Source organism: Rousettus aegyptiacus, unplaced genomic scaffold, assembly GCF_014176215.1.
Source record: "Rousettus aegyptiacus isolate mRouAeg1 unplaced genomic scaffold, mRouAeg1.p scaffold_m13_p_17, whole genome shotgun sequence".
Lineage (NCBI taxonomy): Eukaryota > Metazoa > Chordata > Mammalia > Chiroptera > Pteropodidae > Rousettus > Rousettus aegyptiacus.
The window spans coordinates 27885121-27912520 of NW_023416292.1; the positions used below are offsets into that span (position 1 = coordinate 27885121).

The 27400-nt window shown below is 53.1% G+C and overlaps 6 protein-coding genes across 8 annotated transcripts in view; 3 read left to right on the forward strand and 3 right to left on the reverse strand.

The window, feature by feature from the left end:
• LOC107499055 (histone H3) overlaps positions 1-27400 on the forward strand; it is a 34361-nt gene that overhangs the window by 1905 nt on the left and 5056 nt on the right. The window contains exon 2 of one of the 2 annotated variants that reach the window (XM_036234957.1): positions 13972-15279. In XM_036234957.1, coding sequence (XP_036090850.1) covers positions 13972-14431 — 460 coding nt within the window. In that variant the 3' untranslated portion in view covers positions 14432-15279. Of the gene's footprint in view, positions 1-13964; positions 15280-27400 lie in introns of those variants that run through there. The other variant, XM_036234956.1, reaches the window with a different exon arrangement.
• On the reverse strand, positions 2498-26170 carry LOC107504581 (histone H4-like). 2 transcript variants are annotated; one of them, XM_016133931.2, is made up of 3 exons: positions 26021-26170; positions 24057-24065; positions 19351-19739 (listed from the first exon to the last, which is right to left on the reverse strand). In XM_016133931.2, exons 1-3 carry the CDS (start codon positions 26127-26129, stop codon positions 19426-19428), a joined length of 432 nt encoding a protein of 143 aa, XP_015989417.1. In that variant the 5' UTR covers positions 26130-26170; the 3' UTR covers positions 19351-19425. The 2 variants fall into 2 exon arrangements, with proteins under 2 accessions (XP_036090853.1, XP_015989417.1); XM_036234960.1 differs by lacking the exons at positions 24057-24065; positions 26021-26170 and adding an exon at positions 2498-3805 and having other exon boundaries at positions 19454-19780.
• On the reverse strand, positions 4681-5239 carry LOC107504292 (histone H2A type 2-A). Its single transcript, XM_016133446.2, has one exon. It carries the CDS (start codon positions 5179-5181, stop codon positions 4789-4791), a length of 393 nt encoding a protein of 130 aa, XP_015988932.1. The 5' UTR covers positions 5182-5239; the 3' UTR covers positions 4681-4788.
• On the forward strand, positions 5467-5977 carry LOC107504438 (histone H2B type 2-E). Its single transcript, XM_016133636.2, has one exon. It carries the CDS (start codon positions 5536-5538, stop codon positions 5914-5916), a length of 381 nt encoding a protein of 126 aa, XP_015989122.1. The 5' UTR covers positions 5467-5535; the 3' UTR covers positions 5917-5977.
• On the reverse strand, positions 11793-12305 carry LOC107504461 (histone H2B type 2-E). Its single transcript, XM_016133672.2, has one exon. The coding sequence runs from the start codon at positions 12239-12241 to the stop codon at positions 11861-11863; it is 381 nt and encodes a 126-aa protein (XP_015989158.1). The 5' UTR covers positions 12242-12305; the 3' UTR covers positions 11793-11860.
• LOC107504519 (histone H2A type 2-A) lies at positions 12542-13096 on the forward strand. Its single transcript, XM_016133774.2, has one exon. It carries the CDS (start codon positions 12596-12598, stop codon positions 12986-12988), a length of 393 nt encoding a protein of 130 aa, XP_015989260.1. The 5' UTR covers positions 12542-12595; the 3' UTR covers positions 12989-13096.

Here is a 27400-nt window from a genome sequence, read left to right on the forward strand (position 1 = left end):
ATAAATAAATACAAGCCCTTCCTGGCAGGGTTCTCATGACGTTGAACGAGAGGAAGGGAACGGAAGGCGAGCCACCAGCCATCCAGGAACCCGGGTGTTCTTGCCCAGGCCTCACAGTCTAGAAGCTGGTCGCGTGTTTATGTGTGGTTCCTTTTTCTCCATGACGATTGTAACCCGTACATACGTCAGTCGATAGTAGTGTTGCTAGAATTCACATCATTCTGGTTGATGCTATTAGCTTTGCGTCCACTTGCGGGGCTCTGATGTAAGAGCCCTTCGTGCGGACGAAATTCTCTCTTCATCCTCACAGCGATCCTGAAGTGAGCGGAGTTGTGACACGTGCCTCCACGGAGCTTCCGGTCTTCTCTCCCGGTCCCGTTCCCGGATCCCTACCCTGCATCACGTGCATCAGCCCCCTCGTCCAGCATCTCCTGACCGGCTACGGTGTGCCAGGCCCCGCTTGGTGCTGGTGCCACAGGGGCGAACAGGGACACGTCCTCGCCCCGAGGAAAGCTGCCAGCCAGCCCGATGGCGAGGGTAGGGATTAGGAAGGGCTGCTAGGATGGGACAGGGGAGAGGCAAGGAGGGGGACCCAAAGAGATGAGGGGGGAAAGGAGGATCGGAGGGGAAGCCTATGTGGGAGAAGGGGTGCAGAATCTTGAGGAGGGAGCGGGCGTTACCGGGGCTCGGAGAAGGGGGTAGACATTCCAGATGGAGGAGGCGGACCCTGCGAAGTGTTGTGTCCTTGGGCCCGCAGGTGTTCTGTGGGGCTAGAACCCACTGGTTCAGCTGGCAGAACTCCCGAAACACGGGGAGGCTCCGAGAAATACCGGGAACTAGGTGTATATGTTAAAATGATTTTCATGGGGACGGATCTTTTACACGTAATAGCTATTAAGAGCACAGCTAAAAATTGACCGAACGTTTACCGTGGACCACATAACTGTGCTAGGTGCTTTTAAAATATTTTACAAATGGGAAAAGCAGGCCTACCTACGGAGATTTACTTGCTGAAGGCACATAGCTGGTATATGGGCAAGACCAGGGTTCAGATTTGAGCGCGTCTCACTACAGAGTCCCTTCTAGTTATTAACTTCCGGTGCCCTGAAATGCCATGCAGAAGAAGGGGGACTTCATTCTGAAGAGAGTGGGAAAGAGGTGGAAAATTTTTAAGCACGACGGGCTCAAACAAATTTGTTAAAGCAAACGAAGAAACAGATGCTCTCCCGCAGGCTGGAAGCTTAGTGGCAGGGCAGAGAGTGTAGCCTGAATATTTATTTAATCCACTAGATCAGGGCTGGTGAGATCACCGCGTAAGGCACCGACAATGGACGGACGGACGGTCGGATGGATGGATGCGGGAGGTGATAGAATCGAATGTCAGAAAGGAGACTCGAGATCTGGACAAAGGCCAAGAGGAAGGAAGGACTTCTGCCCCGAACAGATGAGGGGTGGTGGGTGAAGGTGTCTTTCATTAAGATGAGAAAGATGGAAGGGGGAAAGATAGCCGGGGAAGCAAGACGGTGCCGTTTTGGAAACGAGCTGAGTTTGAAGCGCCCATTATCCGCCCAGAAGAGCCCGGCCACCAGGCAGTTGGAAGTCCTGGTGTCGAGCTCAGGACAGGGGTCTCGGCAGAGGCTAGCGACTGCGGAGCACTTGTCAGAGGCGGAGATCGAGAAAGCGGGGAACCCGTCATCTCCCTTGAGTCGCAGGGAGGAAAAAAGGCCGCCGAGGCCAGCGAGCGCGAAACCAGGATATCGACGGGCCGGGCGGAGAAAGAAGAGAACCTGCGAAGGCCGAGACGGAGATCTGGAGAAGGATAAGGAGGCCCAGGGGCAGGTGTGAACCCAAAGGCCAGTCCTCTCTTCCAAGGAAGCAAAAGTAGTGTCAACAGGGCCATGCTAGCACATGGTTCCTCTCCGCAGAGGCGCGCGCGCGCACGCGGGAAACCCTTCGCCACCGACCCCGCGGCAGCGCTCAGCCTGAACGAGGCCCGTTTTGCTCTTTCTCGAAAATCCCAGGTTCAGGGTCGACTTTCCCCGCGACCACGCTAGCCGTGTAGAAGCCGATTATTTACCTTGTCCTCCGCTATCCTTTAAACTCTCAGGTAGAGGATTTTAGTAGAGACACGATTAAATGCTAACACTCACGTCTTCAATCGCTCCCCTGTATCGACGCCCGGTCAGGAGTGCTGAAGCAGTGCCGCGCGCGCGGGCCCCTCCGGTGGCGGAACACCGGATTCGATCCCGTCGCTGACCGTTCGCTTGAGAGCTTCGGACTGTACCGCAGAAAGCCCTGTCCGTCTGTCCCTGCAAGGTTTGCCTCGAGCACGAACGAGGCGGTGGGGGCGAAGGGGGTGCCCCCCCCACACACACACCGCTAACTCATTAGTACTTAATAAACCCAGGGGGTAACAGAGCCGGGCCCACGGATGCGCCCCGCACCGGGCGGGGGCCTCGGGCGGCACGGGAGGGTCCGGGCGGAGACCTGGAGGCGCGCTCTGGGAACTGCCGTGACCCTGAAACAGAAACCACGGGGCAGCCTGGAACAGAACGGGTCACAGTCCCCACGCTGCCCTCCCCTCTCCCGACTCCTCAGGACAGGCAACCGGGAGCTCGAAAGACGCAGAGGAACCGGCGCGTCTGGGCAGAGAATCCAGACGAAGGTCGAAGCCTTCGGAGACCCTTAGTGAGTTTGGCTCTGTGGACCCGGGCGGGAAACGGTCGGTCGCAGGCCCAGCTCACGAGTGGCCTCGGTCTCCACATACACGGCCGCTGGCCCCCGGGCGTTTTGACCAGGAACACAGGGTGGGAGGTGTCATCCTACTGGCGAGTGAGGCCCGAAATGGCCGACCGTCGAGACGCAGGACTCCCGAAACTTACCCGGCGGGACCGAGGGGCGACTTCCCGCCTGCGCGCGAGCCCACGCGGGATAGCCCTGCGGGGTGGGGCAGGTCGGCACGCGCAGGGCGCCGGGGCCCGTTCCGGACCGAGCGCCGCGCGCCCCTAGCGTCCGCTCTCGGTATCGGCCCATTGTCCGTCCCGTGGCAAGGTTTACAACCCCGGGCCTTGGTCACCAAGAAGATGGCTCAGAGCCTCCCTCTCCCCCGATGCGGGCCGAACTCCCGGATAGGGCAAAGTTGCACCACGGGAAGTCACACTGCACCTTGGCACCGGGCCCTCCCCCTAGGTGCCTCCTGAGCCCAATGCCCTTCCCAGCCCCGGCGCCCTCTTCTCGGGGAGTGGGGTCACGGAGGCCAAGTGGCGCAGCTCCTTCCCAGTGCGGTTGTGGGTGGCTCTGAAAAGAGCCTTTGGATGCGATGGAAGCCCAAACCGAGCGCGCACTTCAAGCCCGCTCGCCGCGGATGCGGCGCGCCAGCTGGATGTCCTTGGGCATGATGGTGACGCGCTTGGCGTGGATGGCGCACAGGTTGGTGTCCTCGAACAGCCCCACCAGGTACGCCTCGCTAGCCTCCTGCAGGGCCATGACGGCCGAGCTCTGGAAGCGCAGGTCGGTCTTGAAGTCCTGCGCGATCTCGCGCACCAGGCGCTGGAAGGGCAGCTTGCGGATCAGCAGCTCCGTGGACTTCTGGTAGCGGCGGATCTCGCGCAGCGCCACCGTGCCCGGCCGGTAGCGGTGCGGCTTCTTGACGCCGCCCGTGGCCGGCGCGCTCTTGCGGGCCGCCTTGGTGGCCAGCTGCTTGCGCGGGGCCTTGCCACCGGTCGACTTACGGGCAGTCTGCTTAGTACGGGCCATGGCGAACCGGAACGCGAGCCGAACAACGCAGCGGCGGGGACAGGATCGAAGTCCCGGCCCGCCGCAGCCGTCTTTATAGGCGCAGTCTTTTCCCGATTGGGCAGGACGCGAAAATCGAAAGTCCCGCGCTGGCTGTCCATTGGCTGAGACGTCATCCGCCCTGGCCTCCCCGATTGGCTGGGGCACAACCTTCCCTGCCCCCCGCCCAGCCGCCTCACTTCCTACTTTCCCGTTTGCCAAGTTTTTCCTGCCTGGTCTTTCCTGTCTGTCTTTCGGGCCGTGTCATTTGTCTTATTCGCAAGTGTGTCCGAATGTTCCTCCGCAGTCCCTCACTCCCGTGGGGCAAGCCACCCGCGATGCCCTCCTTCTCTGCACGCCCGGTAGCCCGACCTTCCCTTTGTCCCTCGGCCCCCGATCGCCCTGTCACCTTTTCAGAGCTCCTCGGTCGGTCCGGCCGACCGTTTTCCCCGCCTTTCGGGTCGGAGAGCTGTTCCCGCCCCAGGCGCAAGCTTCCGCCTCCGAAAGCCTAAGTGGGGACCCGCAGCTCGGCCGCGAAGGCGTCTCCTCGCTTTTTGAAAGAGAATCGGCTCCGTTGGGCCAAGCCCAAGTCCGCCCCACTCCTAGAAACTGCTCTCTCTCCCCTACCGACTGGGGCGTCCGCGGGGTGGTGTGTGACAAGCCTACTGTCCTCGCTAGACCTCGGGTGTTGGTCGGAGGCGTCGCACGAGGCTGGCTCCCACTACCCGCGTCATGGCCTGGGGCTCACGGCCCAGCCCGCCCCACACCAAGACATGAAAGTGCTCGAGGTCCAGGGTCGGAGCAACGGTTGGGAGGCGAGGGCCGGCGGCGCCCTCCCCGCGCCGCCGCCTCGGTTATGGGGAATGGGATCGGCCCCCGATGCCCACATGCGGGATGGACACCGGCTACCACAACAGCCCTTTTATTTGAAAGAGTGGGTGGCTCTGAAAAGAGCCTTTGATTTCACAGGTGCCCCTTCGAGACGGGGGCCGGGAGGACTTCCCAACGTCCGCCTCACTTGCCCTTGGCCTTGTGGTGGCTCTCCGTCTTCTTAGGGAGCAACACGGCCTGGATGTTGGGCAAAACGCCGCCCTGGGCGATGGTGACTTTGCCCAGCAGCTTGTTCAGCTCCTCGTCGTTGCGGATGGCCAGCTGCAGGTGGCGAGGGATGATGCGCGTCTTCTTGTTGTCTCGGGCCGCGTTGCCCGCCAGCTCCAGGATCTCCGCGGTCAGGTACTCGAGCACGGCCGCCATGTAGACGGGCGCGCCGGCGCCCACCCGCTCGGCGTAGTTGCCTTTGCGCAGCAGGCGGTGCACTCGCCCCACGGGAAACTGAAGCCCGGCGCGGGAAGACCGCGACTTGGCCTTAGCGCGGGCCTTGCCTCCCTGCTTGCCACGGCCAGACATGACGGCGATAGGCACTGCGAGAAGCTCCCGACCGACAACCGAGGAAGTCGCCCTAAACGGCTCCGCTTCACCCTTTTATAGCCACAACGGCGATTGTCCAAGGAGCACTTGGATTGGTCAAAGCGGAGCTCTGCCCCGATGGCCAATAGGAGAGCGCGGGCAGAATCCGCTCATTTGCATAATCTCGCCCCCCGCTCCGCAGCAGCGCCGGCGAAAACTCGCCAATCGCGATGCGCAGCACTCGGAGCCGTGATTTGCATACGGCCTCTATAAGTACCCAGTCGCTTCCGGTAGCCTCGGTCCTGTAGTTGCGTTTGCGTGTCTCGCCTTCTCTGGCGCTTGGTGTTTCCCGCTATGCCTGAGCCGGCAAAGTCCGCTCCCGCGCCCAAAAAGGGCTCGAAGAAAGCGGTCACCAAAGCCCAGAAGAAGGATGGCAAGAAGCGCAAGCGCAGCCGCAAAGAGAGCTACTCCATCTACGTGTACAAGGTGCTCAAGCAGGTGCACCCGGACACCGGCATCTCGTCCAAGGCCATGGGCATCATGAACTCGTTCGTCAACGACATCTTCGAGCGCATCGCCGGCGAGGCCTCGCGTCTGGCGCATTACAACAAGCGCTCGACCATCACGTCCCGGGAGATCCAGACGGCCGTGCGCCTGCTGCTGCCGGGCGAGCTGGCCAAGCACGCCGTGTCCGAGGGCACCAAGGCCGTCACCAAGTACACCAGCTCCAAGTGAGTCCCTCTGCGGCCGCCCTTTAACCCAAAGGCTCTTTTCAGAGCCACCCATCTTCTCAGTGAAAGAGGCTGTCATCTTCAGCTCCCGTTCCTGTCGGCGGTGCTTTCCCTGTGCCGCCCACCCGTCTCCCAGTGAAAATGCTTTTGAAGGGTCACGGGAAAGGAACCGGAGTACTAAGCTTATTGTAGCTGTTTTAATGTTACCTAGAGCCTGCTTTTTGTTAGGGCATGAATCACTTTGAAAGTAGAGAGATTTTGTTGAATGACGAGGCAATTGTTACTCTATGGCATTTTAGGTCACGTCAGTGGTGTATAAATGCATTTTAGTTTTTGGAAACGTCATGTTAGTATAAATATGAAAGCATGCGCGAGACCAGGTCCCAAAACATATTGTATTCTTTTCAGGCACACTGCATGTGTACTCTTGTTCTAATTCGAGAATTTACACATTTAGATTAAAATAATGGTTACTTATTCTATAGTAAATCTTCGTTATCTACAGTGTTCTCCATAGTTGTAGTTTTGCTCTTAATCCGCATGAGGAAAGGGAATTTATAGATATTCCAGGATTTAAAGAATATGGGCCTGTAACCAATAAATGTCCTTCAGGTTTGAAACAGGAGTTTATAGTATTGGAAGTACTTTGCCTTAAAAATATTTGTCACTTACCTGGAAGAATTCATTCTCCAAAAAGAGGTAGTAAAAAGTAATTATCTTCATTTTCGAGACTTGATAGATAAAAATTATTTCCTAAAACAGACCCTCAATATATCTAATCCTAAAACCCTACATTTGTCCACTGGGGCGCTCTGGTGGGGAGAACGGTGAAAAACTTACGGAACACATCAGGTGATTCATGTTTGAGAACCACTGACATCCTGGTTATGCAAGTGCCATATTCTTTGATAGGAACCTGTTCATACTTTTCAGTCACTAACTCATTTTCTCTTTTTCCTGATTGTTCTTTCCCTTAATTGTTTGTAATGGTACACAGAAAACTAGCTGCATTTTCCCTTTGCACCAAAGATAACATAGAACTTTACATTTCTACTTTTATTAGGATTCAAAAGAAGAAGTCAAACAAGAACAGGAGATAAAGCACAAAATGTATACAATTGAAACTCCCTATAAAATGTTAAGCACACTGCAATAGTTGTTCTAGTTAATTCCCTTGGGTTTTGGCTAATTTTTCCCCCCTTATGAACCTATATAAAATCCCAAATATCTTCAACAGTGATTTTCCTTGCTTCCTGTCTGCTCCACACAATCAAATATGAATACCTTATTTTGTAGTTACTGTACTTAATCCTTCTCCTTTTTCCCTTGCTTCGGCCCCAGGTAACATTTTGCTACTTTATTATACATGCCTTGCTTGGATCTGCTGAGAGAGGAGGCAGATTGACTAAATTTAGAGTTTAGGGTTAAGACAGTCAAGAGAATAACCTAACGTGAAGGAGAGAGTGGTCAATATTTAGTTCTGAGGACTCAGACTATTAAAAGGAAAGCAGAAAAGCTAATCTTGAAAGATTGTGTGACTTATTTTAACTATGTTACACAGTTCCCTTTAGCAACAACATTTAGGCTTTCAGGTTTGAAAGCAAACCTGACGGCTCCAGTTATGAGTATGTATACATCATTTCCCACAATAAAGGAGAGATTAAAAAAAAACCCTGAGATAATTAAAACATGGTGGGGATATACCATTAAATAGAACAAAGTCCCTATCCACAGAAATCTACATTCTATTAGATGGATGTTGAAAATAAGAAATGTATGACAGTATAATTTTGGGGATGGTATATGCAGTGATGTAAAGCTAAACATGGAGTGGAGTGTGGATGACAGGTCTGATCAGGAAAGATTTGCAGGGAGATGGTATCAAAGCAGTAGTTGGTCAGATCATGTAGGCCATTGAAGGACCTCATAGGCCATTGCCAAAGGTAATGACATTCTTTGACTTAAATTCTTTAAAGCATACCCAAAATGCTATGTCAAAAAATAGACTGTAGCTAGAAGAAGAATAGAGGCAGAGGGAATATCAAAGAGGCTACAGTAACAGTTCGAGAGAGAGGTAGTAGCAGTGGAGATGGTAAGAAGTAGTTAAGATACATTTTAAATAAAGTCAGTGAGTTGAATGTAGATTATCAATGAGTTGAATGTAGATTGTAACAAAGAGGAATCAAGGACTAATTGCAACTTTTCGGACTGAGCACTTGGAAAGAGGTATAATTTATTGATATGAGTTAGAAGATTTGGAGGAAGAAAACCAGCAGTACTATCTTAGATAAAATTTTGAGATACCTGGTTGCCATCCAAGTGGAAATCTCATATAGGAATCATGAGAGAATCGAGTTTTGGGAAGGGAAAGGGGTTAAGATTTATAAAGTCTGATTTTTGCTCTTTTGTAGTTGATCTACTCCTGTCTTATAACATGTAGATGTTTTTTCCCCTTAGAAACGCTTGTTTCAGTCTCAGTATTTGATTAAAGTCACCTATCCAACTTTAGTTTCAAGCTCAGAGTATAGAACAGAATAAACAAATGCCTAACTCAGTGTTATTTGGTGTCCCTGGACTAGTGCAATCACAGGTCACCATAACCTAAATGACTGTGGCAAAGTATAATGAAACAAGGGATATCATTCAGAGTTATAGTTAATAAATAATGATCACTCTCACACTTAAGCTTTTTAAATAAAAAAGTGGAAAATCTTAACTTTAGGAACAAAAAAATTTTAATTCATTTTGAAAAATACAAACCTACAGAAAAGCTGAAAAAAAAAATAGTATAATGACCGGCCATATCTTTGTCTAGATTCACTAATGGTTTTCTTATTATTTGCCGCATTTGCTTTATCTTTTCTCTTTCTGTGCACACGTTTGAACCATTTGAAAAGAAGTTTCAAATATCTTGACACTTCTCCCTAACGGCACGTCTCTGAAAAGTGAAAAGTAATGGTGTTCTCCTATGTAACTATAATACTATTGTTACACACAACAAATTTAATATTGATTTAATAGTATTAACATGCAATCCATATTCAAATTTCTCCAATCTTATATACCTGTTATATTAGTTTTATATGGTTGCCATAACAAATTACTATAAATTGAGTGGCTTAAAACTCACATTTTATTCACTTTACCTTTCTGGAGATCACAACTACAAAATCAGTTTCACCAGGTAGAAATCAAAATTGCACTCTCTCCAGAGGTTTGAGGGGAGAATTCATTTCCATGCATTTTTGAAAAGTCTCTGCATTCATGCCTCTTCCCGTTGACCTTTTTGCATCTTACAATGACCCTAGTGATTGCATCTGAGTCCACCCAAATAGTCCAGGATCATCTCCCTGTCTCAAAAATCACATCAGTAAAGTCTCCATTGTCATTTAATGTTCACGTGGACATATTTGGGAGCTGACTATCTGTTGTGTGTTGAATTGTGTCCACCAAAGAGATATATTGAAGTTTCAACTCCCCAGTACCTTAGAACGTGGCCTTATTTGGAAACAGGGCCTTTGTAAATGTCATCAAGTTAAAAAAGTCATCAAGGGGGGCCCTAATCCAATATGAGTTTTTTTGTTTTTTTTTTTAAATAAAATGTAGAAACGCACAGGAGTATAGGAGTAGTTGAAGATATGCTGTCACAGCTTAAAAAAAAAAAAAAACCTTGGGTGAAGGCAAGGGCAGGATCCGACCTACAGCCTTGGACAGACGGGGCCCTGCGAAACACCCTGACCTCAGAGTTGTAGTAGCCTCTAGAACTATAATAAAAAATTTCTGTTCTTTCAAGCCACTCAGTTTGTGATACTTTGTTATGGCAGCCATAAGACACTTAATACTTCCCTTAAAAATTTTAATAATAGAATTACATTGTTTAAGGTTTCAGATGTTTACTTATTCCAGACATTGCTTCTTGATGGCATTAATTTCTGGCCTTACTCAAATATTGATATTAACACTTGGACATTTAGTCCAAATGTGTAGAATAAGAGCCAAACTAGTTAAAACAAACATGTCAGACAAATTGGCTCAATTGGAAGATACAGCAGGGCTCTGAGGTTGGCCGAACCCCATCAGTTGTGCTCTCCTCTGCGGGACTATAAACATTCTTGCCTTTACACTTACAGAACACTCCACCCTATTGCTGCCTCTTGAAAGCAAAGAAACTTCTTTCCAAAAAGAGAACAATCTACATGTCCCTGCTCAGTTCAATTTCTGAAATGTTTCCAAAAGTAATCAATGTGTGGTGTAAGATCTGTTTTCTGGGAAGCACATGTCATTCTCAAACTTTGCTGCCCATTAGTCACCTGGGGAGCTTCTGTAAATCCTCCAAGTGTGGGCTGTACCCCAAACCACTTCAATCAGAGTTTCTGGGGGTGGCACCCTGGCATCAGTATTTTTTAAAGTTCTGTAGGTGATTTCACTGGGGCAGTCAAACTTGAGGACGACCTACATTAAGGGATTAGGTGGATTCCTTAGAAAACCAGGATACAATTGGAGAAGCAGGAGAAAAGTAATGTATGTTATGGGACTACCAACTAAGTTATACTTTGACAAACACATAAGAAAAGATTCAAGTCTTGAAGAATACTCTAAGAAAACACTTAAGGACAAATAAGGTCTAGAGAATCTTGGTTTCTGTGTTTAGAGATTGTGTTTGAAGGCAGGTTGGTGTTATCTTCATTTGAGTTCTAGGTGCATTTCTCGAACTATCAACTCCATAGGGCCACGTGAATGTCAAAAGCTTCTCATATTTAAATCAGCATTCTGGATGCCCTTTCAAAACCACAACCCATAATTCCCAGGATTCAATCCTAATTAACAGCACCACTGTATCTAACCCAGTTGCTCAAGTCAAAGACCTGGGAGTTTCACGCTTACTCAAACCCTGTATGTTGGCGAGACCTGTCAATTCTACTTCCATAATATAATTTTAATCCCCAAGCTTCTTACTTTTACCATTCTTACCACTGTACTCCACTACCCAGCAGTTCTCATTAGCCGGCAGCAGAATCATCCAGAGGGACAAACAAATTCTCAGGTAATATTGATGTGGCTGGTCTGGCTTCTAAGAATCACTGTCCTAAGAATTACAGTTGATACTTGAGAGAAATGTTACAGATCAGAAATGCAGATCAGCTTAGTTGAATTTAACTTTCATCTCAGGTCCTGATATCATCTGAACTAAGCTTTCAAAAATGATTACTTCCTAACTTGAAAAGTACTAAAAGATGTTTAAAGACATGATTAAAGACCAGCTTAAAAAAAACAAAAAACAAAAAACCCCTGATCTACCCGCAACACTGAAATAGCCTAATTGTGTTCCTTGCCATCCTTCTTCTGTACACAACCTATGATCTAAGCATGAAACAAGTAATTAAGTTTTAAGAATTATTCAAATCCTTGCGTCAAACAACCAAATTCTCAAGACTAAAATCTCAATTAAATCTCTTTTGACCTTTCCAAGACATACTAGGGCTTTTCGGCTCTTGGGAGCATTTAACCTCTGTGCTTCAGAAATTGAGGACTTTTCACTTCCATTGAGAATGTGATTTAATTCGGGTTAGTGACAACTCTTTGGGGGTAATCAATGTCACCATGTATCTGTAAGGCTTCATGAAATTTGACAGCAGAGAGGACACCAGCGTATAACAATTCATAGCTACCAAATTACATCAATTTCCTTAACTGTGTATACCTCGTATAAACAGGACCAGGAAAAGCATCTGAATGGAGGATAAACAAACTGCTGTACCTTGCTTTCAACTATATAAAAACAGGTCCTTTCCCGTGACCCTTCAAAAGCATTTTCACTGGGAGACGGGTGGGCGGCACAGGGAAAGCACCGCCGACAGGAACGGGAGCTGAAGATGACAGCCTCTTTCACTGAGAAGATGGGTGGCTCTGAAAAGAGCCTTTGGGTTAAAGGGCGGCCGCAGAGGGACTCACTTGGAGCTGGTGTACTTGGTGACGGCCTTGGTGCCCTCGGACACGGCGTGCTTGGCCAGCTCGCCCGGCAGCAGCAGGCGCACGGCCGTCTGGATCTCCCGGGACGTGATGGTCGAGCGCTTGTTGTAATGCGCCAGACGCGAGGCCTCGCCGGCGATGCGCTCGAAGATGTCGTTGACGAACGAGTTCATGATGCCCATGGCCTTGGACGAGATGCCGGTGTCCGGGTGCACCTGCTTGAGCACCTTGTACACGTAGATGGAGTAGCTCTCTTTGCGGCTGCGCTTGCGCTTCTTGCCATCCTTCTTCTGGGCTTTGGTGACCGCTTTCTTCGAGCCCTTTTTGGGCGCGGGAGCGGACTTTGCCGGCTCAGGCATAGCGGGAAACACCAAGCGCCAGAGAAGGCGAGACACGCAAACGCAACTACAGGACCGAGGCTACCGGAAGCGACTGGGTACTTATAGAGGCCGTATGCAAATCACGGCTCCGAGTGCTGCGCATCGCGATTGGCGAGTTTTCGCCGGCGCTGCTGCGGAGCGGGGGGCGAGATTATGCAAATGAGCGGATTCTGCCCGCGCTCTCCTATTGGCCATCGGGGCAGAGCTCCGCTTTGACCAATCCAAGTGCTCCTTGGACAATCGCCGTTGTGGCTATAAAAGGGTGAAGCGGAGCCGTTTAGGGCGACTTCCTCGGTTGTCGGTCGGGAGCTTCTCGCAGTGCCTATCGCCGTCATGTCTGGCCGTGGCAAGCAGGGAGGCAAGGCCCGCGCTAAGGCCAAGTCGCGGTCTTCCCGCGCCGGGCTTCAGTTTCCCGTGGGGCGAGTGCACCGCCTGCTGCGCAAAGGCAACTACGCCGAGCGGGTGGGCGCCGGCGCGCCCGTCTACATGGCGGCCGTGCTCGAGTACCTGACCGCGGAGATCCTGGAGCTGGCGGGCAACGCGGCCCGAGACAACAAGAAGACGCGCATCATCCCTCGCCACCTGCAGCTGGCCATCCGCAACGACGAGGAGCTGAACAAGCTGCTGGGCAAAGTCACCATCGCCCAGGGCGGCGTTTTGCCCAACATCCAGGCCGTGTTGCTCCCTAAGAAGACGGAGAGCCACCACAAGGCCAAGGGCAAGTGAGGCGGACGTTGGGAAGTCCTCCCGGCCCCCGTCTCGAAGGGGCACCTGTGAAATCAAAGGCTCTTTTCAGAGCCACCCACTCTTTCAAATAAAAGGGCTGTTGTGGTAGCCGGTGTCCATCCCGCATGTGGGCATCGGGGGCCGATCCCATTCCCCATAACCGAGGCGGCGGCGCGGGGAGGGCGCCGCCGGCCCTCGCCTCCCAACCGTTGCTCCGACCCTGGACCTCGAGCACTTTCATGTCTTGGTGTGGGGCGGGCTGGGCCGTGAGCCCCAGGCCATGACGCGGGTAGTGGGAGCCAGCCTCGTGCGACGCCTCCGACCAACACCCGAGGTCTAGCGAGGACAGTAGGCTTGTCACACACCACCCCGCGGACGCCCCAGTCGGTAGGGGAGAGAGAGCAGTTTCTAGGAGTGGGGCGGACTTGGGCTTGGCCCAACGGAGCCGATTCTCTTTCAAAAAGCGAGGAGACGCCTTCGCGGCCGAGCTGCGGGTCCCCACTTAGGCTTTCGGAGGCGGAAGCTTGCGCCTGGGGCGGGAACAGCTCTCCGACCCGAAAGGCGGGGAAAACGGTCGGCCGGACCGACCGAGGAGCTCTGAAAAGGTGACAGGGCGATCGGGGGCCGAGGGACAAAGGGAAGGTCGGGCTACCGGGCGTGCAGAGAAGGAGGGCATCGCGGGTGGCTTGCCCCACGGGAGTGAGGGACTGCGGAGGAACATTCGGACACACTTGCGAATAAGACAAATGACACGGCCCGAAAGACAGACAGGAAAGACCAGGCAGGAAAAACTTGGCAAACGGGAAAGTAGGAAGTGAGGCGGCTGGGCGGGGGGCAGGGAAGGTTGTGCCCCAGCCAATCGGGGAGGCCAGGGCGGATGACGTCTCAGCCAATGGACAGCCAGCGCGGGACTTTCGATTTTCGCGTCCTGCCCAATCGGGAAAAGACTGCGCCTATAAAGACGGCTGCGGCGGGCCGGGACTTCGATCCTGTCCCCGCCGCTGCGTTGTTCGGCTCGCGTTCCGGTTCGCCATGGCCCGTACTAAGCAGACTGCCCGTAAGTCGACCGGTGGCAAGGCCCCGCGCAAGCAGCTGGCCACCAAGGCGGCCCGCAAGAGCGCGCCGGCCACGGGCGGCGTCAAGAAGCCGCACCGCTACCGGCCGGGCACGGTGGCGCTGCGCGAGATCCGCCGCTACCAGAAGTCCACGGAGCTGCTGATCCGCAAGCTGCCCTTCCAGCGCCTGGTGCGCGAGATCGCGCAGGACTTCAAGACCGACCTGCGCTTCCAGAGCTCGGCCGTCATGGCCCTGCAGGAGGCTAGCGAGGCGTACCTGGTGGGGCTGTTCGAGGACACCAACCTGTGCGCCATCCACGCCAAGCGCGTCACCATCATGCCCAAGGACATCCAGCTGGCGCGCCGCATCCGCGGCGAGCGGGCTTGAAGTGCGCGCTCGGTTTGGGCTTCCATCGCATCCAAAGGCTCTTTTCAGAGCCACCCACAACCGCACTGGGAAGGAGCTGCGCCACTTGGCCTCCGTGACCCCACTCCCCGAGAAGAGGGCGCCGGGGCTGGGAAGGGCATTGGGCTCAGGAGGCACCTAGGGGGAGGGCCCGGTGCCAAGGTGCAGTGTGACTTCCCGTGGTGCAACTTTGCCCTATCCGGGAGTTCGGCCCGCATCGGGGGAGAGGGAGGCTCTGAGCCATCTTCTTGGTGACCAAGGCCCGGGGTTGTAAACCTTGCCACGGGACGGACAATGGGCCGATACCGAGAGCGGACGCTAGGGGCGCGCGGCGCTCGGTCCGGAACGGGCCCCGGCGCCCTGCGCGTGCCGACCTGCCCCACCCCGCAGGGCTATCCCGCGTGGGCTCGCGCGCAGGCGGGAAGTCGCCCCTCGGTCCCGCCGGGTAAGTTTCGGGAGTCCTGCGTCTCGACGGTCGGCCATTTCGGGCCTCACTCGCCAGTAGGATGACACCTCCCACCCTGTGTTCCTGGTCAAAACGCCCGGGGGCCAGCGGCCGTGTATGTGGAGACCGAGGCCACTCGTGAGCTGGGCCTGCGACCGACCGTTTCCCGCCCGGGTCCACAGAGCCAAACTCACTAAGGGTCTCCGAAGGCTTCGACCTTCGTCTGGATTCTCTGCCCAGACGCGCCGGTTCCTCTGCGTCTTTCGAGCTCCCGGTTGCCTGTCCTGAGGAGTCGGGAGAGGGGAGGGCAGCGTGGGGACTGTGACCCGTTCTGTTCCAGGCTGCCCCGTGGTTTCTGTTTCAGGGTCACGGCAGTTCCCAGAGCGCGCCTCCAGGTCTCCGCCCGGACCCTCCCGTGCCGCCCGAGGCCCCCGCCCGGTGCGGGGCGCATCCGTGGGCCCGGCTCTGTTACCCCCTGGGTTTATTAAGTACTAATGAGTTAGCGGTGTGTGTGTGGGGGGGGCACCCCCTTCGCCCCCACCGCCTCGTTCGTGCTCGAGGCAAACCTTGCAGGGACAGACGGACAGGGCTTTCTGCGGTACAGTCCGAAGCTCTCAAGCGAACGGTCAGCGACGGGATCGAATCCGGTGTTCCGCCACCGGAGGGGCCCGCGCGCGCGGCACTGCTTCAGCACTCCTGACCGGGCGTCGATACAGGGGAGCGATTGAAGACGTGAGTGTTAGCATTTAATCGTGTCTCTACTAAAATCCTCTACCTGAGAGTTTAAAGGATAGCGGAGGACAAGGTAAATAATCGGCTTCTACACGGCTAGCGTGGTCGCGGGGAAAGTCGACCCTGAACCTGGGATTTTCGAGAAAGAGCAAAACGGGCCTCGTTCAGGCTGAGCGCTGCCGCGGGGTCGGTGGCGAAGGGTTTCCCGCGTGCGCGCGCGCGCCTCTGCGGAGAGGAACCATGTGCTAGCATGGCCCTGTTGACACTACTTTTGCTTCCTTGGAAGAGAGGACTGGCCTTTGGGTTCACACCTGCCCCTGGGCCTCCTTATCCTTCTCCAGATCTCCGTCTCGGCCTTCGCAGGTTCTCGTCTTTCTCCGCCCGGCCCGTCGATATCCTGGTTTCGCGCTCGCTGGCCTCGGCGGCCTTTTTTCCTCCCTGCGACTCAAGGGAGATGACGGGTTCCCCGCTTTCTCGATCTCCGCCTCTGACAAGTGCTCCGCAGTCGCTAGCCTCTGCCGAGACCCCTGTCCTGAGCTCGACACCAGGACTTCCAACTGCCTGGTGGCCGGGCTCTTCTGGGCGGATAATGGGCGCTTCAAACTCAGCTCGTTTCCAAAACGGCACCGTCTTGCTTCCCCGGCTATCTTTCCCCCTTCCATCTTTCTCATCTTAATGAAAGACACCTTCACCCACCACCCCTCATCTGTTCGGGGCAGAAGTCCTTCCTTCCTCTTGGCCTTTGTCCAGATCTCGAGTCTCCTTTCTGACATTCGATTCTATCACCTCCCGCATCCATCCATCCATCCATGCAACCGGCCGTCCGTCCGTCCATCCATTGTCGGTGCCTTGCGCGGTGATCTCACCAGCCCTGATCTAGTGGATTAAATAAATATTCAGGCTACACTCTCTGCCCTGCCACTAAGCTTCCAGCCTGCGGGAGAGCATCTGTTTCTTCGTTTGCTTTAACAAATTTGTTTGAGCCCGTCGTGCTTAAAAATTTTCCACCTCTTTCCCACTCTCTTCAGAATGAAGTCCCCCTTCTTCTGCATGGCATTTCAGGGCACCGGAAGTTAATAACTAGAAGGGACTCTGTAGTGAGACGCGCTCAAATCTGAACCCTGGTCTTGCCCATATACCAGCTATGTGCCTTCAGCAAGTAAATCTCCATAGGTAGGCCTCGCTTTTCCCATTTGTAAAATATTTTAAAAGCACCTAGCACGGTTATGTGGTCCACGGTAAACGTTCGGTCAATTTTTAGCTGTGCTCTTAATAGCTATTACGTGTAAAAGATCCGTCCCCATGAAAATCATTTTAACATATGCACCTAGTTCCCGGTATTTCTCGGAGCCTCCCCGCGTTTCGGGAGTTCTGCCAGCTGAACCAGTGGGTTCTAGCCCCACAGAACACCTGCGGGCCCAAGGACACAACACTTCGCAGGGTCCGCCTCCTCCATCTGGAATGTCTACCCCCTTCTCCGAGCCCCGGTAACGCCCGCTCCCTCCTCAAGATTCTGCACCCCTTCTCCCCCATAGGCTTCCCCTCCGATCCTCCTTTCCCCCCTCATCTCTTTGGGTCCCCCTCCTTGCCTCTCCCCTGTCCCATCCTAGCAGCCCTTCCTAATCCCTACCCTCGCCATCGGGCTGGCTGGCAGCCTTCCTCGGGGCGAGGACGTGTCCCTGTTCGCCCCTGTGGCACCAGCACCAAGCGGGGCCTGGCACACCGTAGCCGGTCAGGAGATGCTGGACGAGGGGGCTGATGCACCTGCCCGTCGACTCTCCGCCTTCCATGCCACACTGGGGCGGGGGGCGGGGGGGGGGGGTGCACGTGATGCAGGGTAGGGATCCGGGAACGGGACCAGGAGAGAAGACCGGAAGCTCCGTGGAGGCACGTGTCACAACTCCGCTCACTTCAGGATCGCTGTGAGGATGAAGAGAGAATTTCGTCCGCACGAAGGGCTCTTACATCAGAGCCCCGCAAGTGGACGCAAAGCTAATAGCATCAACCAGAATGATGTGAATTCTAGCAACACTACTATCGACTGACGTATGTACGGGTTACAATCGTCATGGAGAAAAAGGAACCACACATAAACACGCGACCAGCTTCTAGACTGCGAGGCCTGGGCAAGAACACCCGGGTTCCTGGATGGCTGGTGGCTCGCCTTCCGTTCCCTTCCTCTCGTTCAACGTCATGAGAACCCTGCCAGGAAGGGCTTGTATTTATTTATCTTTTATTTTTTTTTTATTGTTATTCCTGTTGAATAGTCGAAGAAACTGACCCTGGTGGGGAGACGCCTGGGAACATGGGTCACACAGGTAGAAGATGGCACAGGTGGCACTTGAGCCTAGGTCCGTGGTTCCCTTTTCTTTGTACGTTACATTCACCTGTTCGGAAGGAAACAGTACACAGGATAGTTAGTTACATATGGAGATACAGTAGCTGATTTCTGCTGACTCCAAACTACAGTAAGATATAACTATGTTACTACTTACTGCACCTTCACACACATCTCAAAATAGAAACGAGTAGTATAAAAGGATATGCCACCCGCCCCGCTTAGGACATCCTCCATCCTATTCTGGCCTCACTAATTAAACAGACTGTCTCCCCTTTCCTAAGTTGATTTTACCACCTGCTCATGGGTCGCTACCAGAAACCGAAAGCCACGGCAGTAGAGAAAAGGACAAAACACAGGAAACGGGGGATACTTTTTCACACGCCGGCCAGATAACTTGCTGAATTTTTCAAATTGCACTGAGTTCATCTCTGGTCAAATACCCACCTATTTCTTTTCCTGGCAAGCGCTCTCGCACCTGATTTCAAGCGGGCCGTGCAGTGACGCAGGCCACCGTCCCACGTGGAACAGGGCCCTAAGCCGCGTGTCAGACACCCTCATCGCAGAGGTGGAAACGAAGGCCAGACCATCTGAAAAGGCTCTGAACATTAGGTGGCAGAACCGGCACCTCAGCACTGCGGATGTGGGGCGGCCGTGGCACTCTGACCCCGCACATACAGTGAGACTTATGGTGAGGGCGACTTGTCCTTGCCTCGGTTTGCTGGCTTTTACGTTCCACAGCCCAATAAAACGACGACCGCAGATGCCCACGAGAGGCCCCACGGCAAACCGAATTCAATCTGGACAAGACACCCTCTCGGACGGATAGGAAGCAAAGCTCTCTGCCGCCATGCCAACAGGAGTCGCCAATCCAGGATACTAGGAGGGGAGAAAACCTGGCCCGAAGGGCCGCACCACCCTACTGTAAAACGAGGAAAACGCGACCCACGGAGACCGAAGGGGTGACAGCTTTACGCGGAGACAAGTCTCCGTCCCTGGTCGCGCCCTATGCTAACGAGGACTCCAGAATCGGTCTCGGTGGCCAACATACCACCAGCAAGGTTGGCTGCCCCTGACTTGCTGGTAACTTGTGCTCCCCGCAGACTGTCGTCCTGGCGGGCGGGAACAGCCTCGGTGACCGCTAGCCAAAAGACAGTACCGTCGCCTTTCCAAAGGGTTGGCTCGGGCTGCACGGAGCTTGGCGGCAAAGTGCCGTTTTCTCACCTGCGACATGGCAAACAACCGAAACGTCAACACACATGTGGTAAAGCAACCCTTGGGCTAAATGACTTGTGTTCATTGGATTGTTGGGGCCTCCTCCAAGTCGACCTGAGCGGATGCCCAAGCACTACGAGTAGTTACCCTATGTTTGTACAAAAGCGTTCAGCTCCTCTGAGGACACTTTGGGTGGCCCTAAAAAGGGCCTTTGGGATTGCCACACGTCAAGCCTGCAGCGGCAGCTTAGCCTCCGAAGCCATAGAGGGTGCGCCCCTGTCGCTTGAGCGCGTACACCACGTCCATGGCGGTGACCGTCTTGCGCTTGGCGTGCTCCGTGTAGGTGACCGCGTCGCGGATCACGTTCTCCAGGAACACCTTCAGCACGCCCCGGGTCTCCTCGTAAATCAGCCCGGAGATGCGCTTGACCCCTCCCCGCCGGGCCAGGCGCCGGATGGCCGGCTTGGTGATGCCCTGGATGTTGTCTCGCAGGACCTTGCGGTGGCGCTTGGCGCCGCCTTTGCCCAGGCCTTTGCCACCCTTGCCTCTCCCAGACATGACTGCTCAAACTACGAACGCGCTCGGTGTCATCGGCAGCCGCTGGGCTCCTGATATACGAGCGCGCCGGACCAGATTGAACACCGCGAGCGCCACACGCAGGCGGCCCCGCCCCGCCCCGGCCTCTCCCTCCCCGCCGCCCCCTAGCGGTCGGGGCGTGCGGCAGGCCCCGGGGGACCCCGATCCCCGCGCCCGCCGGCCGGACGCCAGGCTGTTTCCCTCTCCTCCCCATCCGTGAGCTCGCCTCGCCGGCGGCCTTATACGGAGGCGGAGAGGAAAGGCCTTGCCACCGCGGGAAGACCTGGGCAAGAGCAGCGGGAGTCCAGGGACGCGAATGGCGCGAGCGCCCCGGCGCCGGGTTGGATCCCAGCGAGAGGACCCCGGGCTCCCCGACGTGGGCACGCAAAGGGCAGCGAAGCACAGCGGGTCGCTCGCTCGACTGCCTGCCGGACGGGCCGATCTGCAGAGCCCTTCTGAGTGACCGTGCTCTGTACTTCACCTCTCTTTTAATCGGCATGACAGGCATGACAGCCGTGTGAGGCGCGTGGGCGTTTCGTCATCCTTGTTTTACAGACGAGGGAGCTTGGAGCATTTGGTCCGAGTTCCCACAGCTAGTGATTGCCGAGGCCAGAGGTTCTGACTGTGACTCCAGAGTCCAGCAGGTACCAAGAGTCCGTGCTGGAAGCCGAGAGGCGAAGGGACGGGGCTGCGGGCTTGCTTCGGCGCACTCCACCTGCTCGCCCTCTCCCGTCGTTTCCACTGCCAGCGAGTGGAGGAACACGGCCCCCGGGTCAGAGTGGAGCTCGTCCCTCCTTACAGGCTCTGCCATCTTTTCATGCCCTCCACCCCGGACCTCTGGAGGAAACAAACCCACGCCACAGGTCCCGTCCAGTAGAGAGAAGCGGAGGCCGATCGCAAGGCCGCCGGCGAGCGGGGGTCCCGGCTCTGCCTCTTACCACCTCCTCAGCTTTGGCAAGATGCTTAATCTCCCCGTGCCTCAGTTCCTCGTCTGTAAGATGGGGATGACAGGCCGCAACCGTGGTGTCTGGAGACGTGTCAGCGATTTCCAGAGAGTGGTGAGCATGGCGTCTGATCCAGCGTAAACAATAAAGAAACTTTAGTGCTGTCCTTACCTGCGCAGAAGGGTTAAGGCAAAATTAGAAAGGTAGATTGCCTGACAGTTCCTAAACTGTAAACCGCCCCTGGCTTTCAGTTAGCTGCTCACTAGCTATTCCCAGGGCTGCACGAGTCTGTTCTGGGCCCGCCCAGAGTCCGCAAGGCCCGACCACTCCCAGGACCCGGCGAAACCCTTTCTCAAGTCCAGATGTGTTTCCCTCCGTTGCAGGCCCAGCGTCTAGTCCGTAGGGTTCAGCCTGTGAAGCTTTCCTCCTGGGTCCCCCCACCACCCACCACCCCGGCTGCTCCTTCTCAGGCCAACAGATGGCATTTTCCTCAGGTCCTTACAAGTACTCTCTGCTTTAGCGGTTCCTCCAGGATGATGAATGTATCCTCAGTTTCTCCTCTATTTCTGAGTTCCTTCGGGGTGGGCATTTTGTCCTCTTCGTCTCTGGAGGTCAGCATCCTGACGGTGCCTAGGTGATCGGGAAGTGCCTGACGAGGGACCTAAAGACCGTGGCCTCCGAATCCTCCCTCACAAAGACATCTTCCAGGCCCCGTGCGGCTCCTCCTATCTCCCGAGCTAAAGGGCTTTGCCCGGGCCGCCCGCCGCCTGCAACACTCTGCCTTCCCGGCCTCTTCGGGTCTCGTCCTTAAACTCCCCTCCGCGGGGAGGCCTCCGTTCCTCCCACCGATGTGGTTCGGTTTCCTGCGTTACACTCCCTGTACCCTCTGTACTTCTCCCATCTTACACTTGTCACACTCTATTGTGGTCACTGGTTTAAGAGCTGTCTTCAAGTCTAGCCGCTGAAGGTTCGGGAAGGCAGGAGCCATGCTGTACTGTTTAACCTTATTTCCTCGCTGGCCAGCAGACTGCCTGATATGTAACAGATACTCAATAATTGCTGAGTGAAAGAATGAATTCATGACGTCGTACCTAACGATGCTCAGAGGTCGGAAGAGAGGAACGGCCACGGAGAGCCTCTCTTATAGAACTCAGTAATATTCATAATACTTAATAAATATTTACAAAGTTAGTAGATACGGATTTTCCATCACCCGTATTAAGCAAGCGATTAAACTCAAGTCTCCCTAGTGACAGGGACAGTCTCTCCATTAAGGGTCAGTTTCTGAAACCTAAACCGAGCTGCCCCTCAGGCTCACCTCCTGTGCCAGACTTACTGATTAGCCGTATTGTGAGCTCTGTAGCCCCCTCCCCCCTTAATGGAGGGAGAGGGGTTCCCGGGACCACGTTGTGAAACCACATGGTATAAGAGTTGCTGACAAAGTCTCACATTTGTTACTTTCGTTTTTTCCTTTTGAAGGCTACACAGAGGCAGTGAGGCAGGCCACTGGAGTTTGTGAACAGGTGGGAACGAGGTCAGATCTGCGCTTTCGGTTACTCTGGCAACGGGACAGGGGATGGATTAGAGGGGTTTTGAGCCTAGGAGAACAGATGTGAAGCCCGGACGCTTTCTCTCGCTTGAATAGAATAAGTATTTGTGTGTCCGTTTCTTCCTCCATCTGAGTTCCCTCCCAACTGAGGGAGAGAGTTTACCGCGTTCGTCTGTGGACCCACGACGACACAAAGTTGGAGTGTGTTAAAAAGTGGAGGAAGAAATGGAAACGCCCCAACCATCCAGGGACAGGTGAATGAATGAACGGTGTTGCCGTGCAATAGAATGCGACTCAGCAACAAAAAGGAATGAACTGATACATGCGACCTATGAATGGATCTCAGAATAATTGTGCTGAGTGAAAGAGGCCAGATACACGAGATATATGCGGTGTATGTATGATTTCGGTTACGTGAAATTCTAGACAACGCAAGCTATAATGAGATAAAGCAAATCTGTGGTTGCCTGAGGGGGGGCAGGGACGGGAGCAAAGAAGGACCTCGAAGGTGGTGTTGCAGCAAGCGACAGCGAGGGAGGAGATTTGGACACTCAGACAACTTTGTTAGAGGAAGGAGAGTTTAGTAGGCCGGCTCGGCAACTCAGCGTCTAGACAGCACGAAAGCGCACGCTCGCCCGGTTAGGTTTCTCACTGATCATATGCCCCTGCGGTGTCCGTGCAAGGGGCACATGATTCCTCTGTCTGAGGGTCTAGTCACTGTGCACTTCGTGACTCAGGATGGGAGGGGGAGTTTCGGGCCGGGGCTGCGAGGGGGAAGGAATCCAGGACCACCAGTCCTATCTCTTTATAGATCATTGTGCGTAGCGAGAGTTTCCGGGAGGCCATTTAAAGATCTACAGGGTGTGTGTGGTTCATCCAGAACCTGCTGAGTAGGTCATTTCTGCAAGCCCTTTCCTTTGCATGTTTCAGACGCCTCCTCTCTTAGGGACGGGTTGAAGAAATACGAAGGGATGCTAGAAACTTCTGGGGTGGAGGGTGACGGATGTGTTTACTGTTTTGATGGTGGTGGTGTTCATACATACGTATGTCAGAACTGATCAAACGGTACTTTACACGTGTGATTCATCACGTGCCACTTGTACTTCAGTAAAGTTCTTTTTTAAAAAAGTAGAACTGGGTATGGCAGAGACACGAGTTAAGAGGTGCCATTGGAGCTGTGAGCTATGGCCTTGGCTTGAAAGAAAGCTCTGGCCAAGCTAGAAGGAAGGCACGGTCTAGTCCAGACCCAGGAAAGGACAGACAGGTTCAGGGGAAGGCATATTGGTCAATTTAACCAGAGCAGAAAATAAATAAGAGGAGGAAGCCGAACATAGAGGGCCTTGAAAATCAAGTGTTTTCAAAGCATGCACTGGATGGCAGTTTCACCACTGACTCCCTAAATGATCTTGAGCAAATTATTTACCTACTCCGAGACTCAGTTTCCTTAATCTACAAACTAAGGATGATAATAATGGAAGGTATCTTGAATGGTGTCTGTGAAGATGAAATGAGGCGATGCGTGTAAATCACCTGGAGGAGGACCAGGTAAAGAGTTAGGGGCTCAATAAGGAGAAACGATTATTATTGTTAACAATTGTTATTAACCCCGCCATCGGCAAATGGATATAGATGTCGGAGCAGGAGAAAGGTGTGATCGAAGAGGTTCTTTGGCAGGATCCACCTCACTGTTACTAATTACCTCCCCTTCAGAGTTAAAATACCAAACTCCGCCACCTCTAGCCTTTTTCTCACTCTGTAACTTCCTTCCTAGTAAACACCGTGCCGGGGACGAGCTCACGACCAGCAACTGAAGTTCTCTCCTGTTTGTGGAGGGATTCCAGCCAAAGAGCCCGACCACTGTGGGGACACACTAAATTGCGTTGATCTGTGGCCTGTGGGGTGGAGAACCAGAGCTCCCCAATCCCAATCTCAATAGCACCACCACCGCCGCACGTGCTTGTCTATTCAGGGCGCATCCCGACGAGAGGAAAGCAGGTCATGTTTCTTTTTGTCGTAAACCGTGGACATTTCCCCACAGATTCCAGGGAGAGGCCTGGGTTTCCAGAATTATCTTACTTTCTCAAGTCCGTTAAACGCTGAACTGAGGAGAAGCCTCTGTCCCACTGCCACCTCCTCTCTTTGGGGCAAAAAGAATCAACAGGGTTCTCTTGCCAGGCGACAGAATATTTTTCTTTCAACTACATATGTAACCAAATTTAGCTGTAAAATTATGAGCTGAGAATGCCGAAAAAGTTTTTTACTCCTAAATGTAATAACCACAAAACTATAATTAGGCTTAAAGATTAGAGATGTATATCTACTACATTTCAATCCAAATCAGGACAATTTAGAAGTAGTAGTACACAGAATGGCTTACTGTAGGTATTCTTTAGCATGTTGACATAGAATAATTTGCTTTTGCCTTATCGAAAATTAAATCGTGTTTTCTACATTGATGGAGGCTGTGTTCCTGAAAGCCTTTCTTTCTAAGCTACAACAGGCCCTCTTAGGGGCCCTGTTCATGTTGGTTTTGTGACACACTTGCTCACTTGAAAAGGTTCTAGAGCACTTCCAAACTCAAATTCAATCAACTCTTCAAAAATCAAAGAAAAACATTAGATCAGAGGTGAGCTCATTAGTGTAGTTAAAATTTGGCAACATTGGCCAGTGTGTGAAAAGTATTCTTGGTTTCGTGTGTTTTGGTGTTTAACAAAAAGGCGCCTTACAGTGGCTGACTGAGAGTACCTTATTTTCTTTGTGCTACATTCAAGAAAGTTTAGTCGTGGACTTATGAGACAGTGTCTTTCAGCGACAACATTGCAAAGATAGATACATTGCAATTTTGCAATTTAATATGACACTCCCTTAAGAGGCGACCACACTACATAATCTTAAATACAATGTCTTGACTACAAGCCTTCAAAAAGGTAACAAGACTGTAGAGTGAAGGTAACATGTTCTCTTTGCCTCGATTTGCGTTCTCAGGGCTGTTAGCACTTTAGGCGCTGTTGGGCGAGTTTTTTCCCTGACGTGCTCGTTAGTTGTAGATAGATACCTGGAATTCGAGGACTCTCGAACCAGAAAAATAAGGACGCAGACACAAAGGATGACGTAAAACGATAGGATTTTTTTTAAAGCGCCCAAATCCAGCTCTCTTGCGAAGTTACCAAAAGTGAGATCCACTGAGTAGGGAAAAAAAAAGCTTTTATGCTATGATAGTTTAGTTCCGCCTGGCAAAAGTGGTCTGATGAGACCTAACTTTCTGATTGGTTGGTTAAAATGTCTGTTTTTTTGATTGGTTAGCACATCTCCAGCCTGTGTTCCAGGACGCTGACTCGGGTTCCAGATAGGGTATGGCCTTGAACCACGTCCACCTACCCTGGACTGACCGGTTCCAAGTTTTCAATATCTACACTTCACCTACGACTGACTCTTGTAACACTGTTAGCAAAATTATAGCATAAGGTTACTGATACTTCACAAACACGCGTCCAGCTCCTCTGAGGACACTTTGGGTGGCCCTAAAAAGGGCCTTTGGGATTGCCACACCTCAAGCCTATAGCAACAGCTTAGCCTCCGAAGCCATAGAGAGTGCGCCCCTGTCGCTTGAGCGCGTACACCACGTCCATGGCGGTGACCGTCTTGCGCTTGGCGTGCTCCGTGTAGGTGACCGCGTCTCGGATCACGTTCTCCAGGAACACCTTCAGCACGCCCCGGGTCTCCTCGTAAATCAGCCCAGAGATGCGCTTGACCCCTCCCCGCCGGGCCAGACGTCGGATGGCCGGCTTGGTGATGCCCTGGATGTTGTCTCGCAGGACCTTGCGGTGGCGCTTGGCGCCGCCTTTGCCCAGGCCTTTGCCACCCTTGCCTCTCCCAGACATGACTGCTCAAACTACGAACGCGCTCGGTGTCATCGGCAGCCGCTGGGCTCCTGATATACGAGCGCGCCGGACCAGATTGAACACCGCCGCGCACGCAGGCGGCCCCGCCCCGCCCCGGCCTCCTCCTCCCCGCCGCCCCCTAGAGGTCGCTGCTTCCCACAGGCCGGGGAGTCGGGGGTGGGGGGAAGCCAATCCCAGCGCCAGTGAGCTCGCGGGCGGCCTTACATGTAGGCGGAGAGGGAAGGCCTTTCCACCGGGAGAAGACCTGAGTAAGATCAGAGGGAGTCCAGAGACGCGAATGGCCCGAGCGCCCCGGCGCCGGGTCGGATCCCGGTGGGAGGACCCCAGCCTCCCCAACCGTGGTTACGGAAAGGGCAGCGAAGCACATCGGGGCGCTAGACTACCTGCTGGACTGGCCGATCTCCAGATCAGTGGCACCTGGGATCGGGAGGGAGGAGGAGGTCTCCATAATGCCCTAGTTAGTTGCTATTTTGGTGTTATGAGGCCTGGCATTTCACCTCACCCAGGAGAGATCAGAATCTAGGTAAACAGGTCTCACTATACTGCCGAACCTCAGGGACGTCAGTCTAACGCACTATCATCCAAAGCTCTACTGAGAGCAAGATAGACCGAGGGATCTCCTGTAACTGTTTCTAGACCCTCTGTAATCGACCCTTGTTCTCAGCCAGGATTCATTTCACAAATTGTGTCCCAACTGATCGCCCCACACGGAGCTCCAAAATTTACTGAATTGGGTGGGTTTTGCAAGAAGACATCTCCATATTTAGGTCACTATCAGGAAAAGCATGTTCAATACCAGGGCCTTCTGTAGGCGAATCCACAAGAAGGTGTAGTTTCTGCATCAGAATTATTGGGTATTTTGTTTGTTTGTTTGTTTTTTGAGAAATATTTATTAGTTTAAAAAATCTTCCATGCCTTTTTTCATCTCCCCTTTAGCTCTACCTTCTTATATGTTAATGAATCCCAAATCTATATATTTATCCAGACTTCTAGGCTCCAGACATGTAGATCCATTCTCCTGGTGGTCCTTTAGCCATTTTAAACGGAAAATTTAAAATCTCCAAAAATCAAAATATTTAAACAAAACCTCGAAAGTGTAACTTTTATGGGGGCTGAGAAGATTCATTCTCTTCTCCACCCGCACCCCTTCCCTGTCCATGGAATGGTGGCTCCATGTATCACATGCCAAACAACACTCTGGAATTCACAACAGATGGTGAAGGGTAGAACATACTGCCCCAAAATATGAC

What these genes read in the sequence shown, in the direction of transcription:
- LOC107504292 (XM_016133446.2), bottom strand. Translation starts at nt 5,181, where the DNA reads ATGTCTGGCCGTGGCAAGCAGGGAGGCAAGGCCCGCGCTAAGGCCAAG.
- LOC107504438 (XM_016133636.2), top strand. Translation starts at nt 5,536, where the DNA reads ATGCCTGAGCCGGCAAAGTCCGCTCCCGCGCCCAAAAAGGGCTCGAAG.
- LOC107504461 (XM_016133672.2), bottom strand. Translation starts at nt 12,241, where the DNA reads ATGCCTGAGCCGGCAAAGTCCGCTCCCGCGCCCAAAAAGGGCTCGAAG.
- LOC107504519 (XM_016133774.2), top strand. Translation starts at nt 12,596, where the DNA reads ATGTCTGGCCGTGGCAAGCAGGGAGGCAAGGCCCGCGCTAAGGCCAAG.
- LOC107504581 (XM_036234960.1), bottom strand. Translation starts at nt 19,737, where the DNA reads ATGTCTGGGAGAGGCAAGGGTGGCAAAGGCCTGGGCAAAGGCGGCGCC. An exon ending in TACGCGCTCAAGCGACAGGG is followed by an intron (nt 3,806 to 19,453) that starts GCGCACCCTCTA and finishes CGGGCCGGGACT; the next exon opens with TCGATCCTGTCCCCGCCGCT.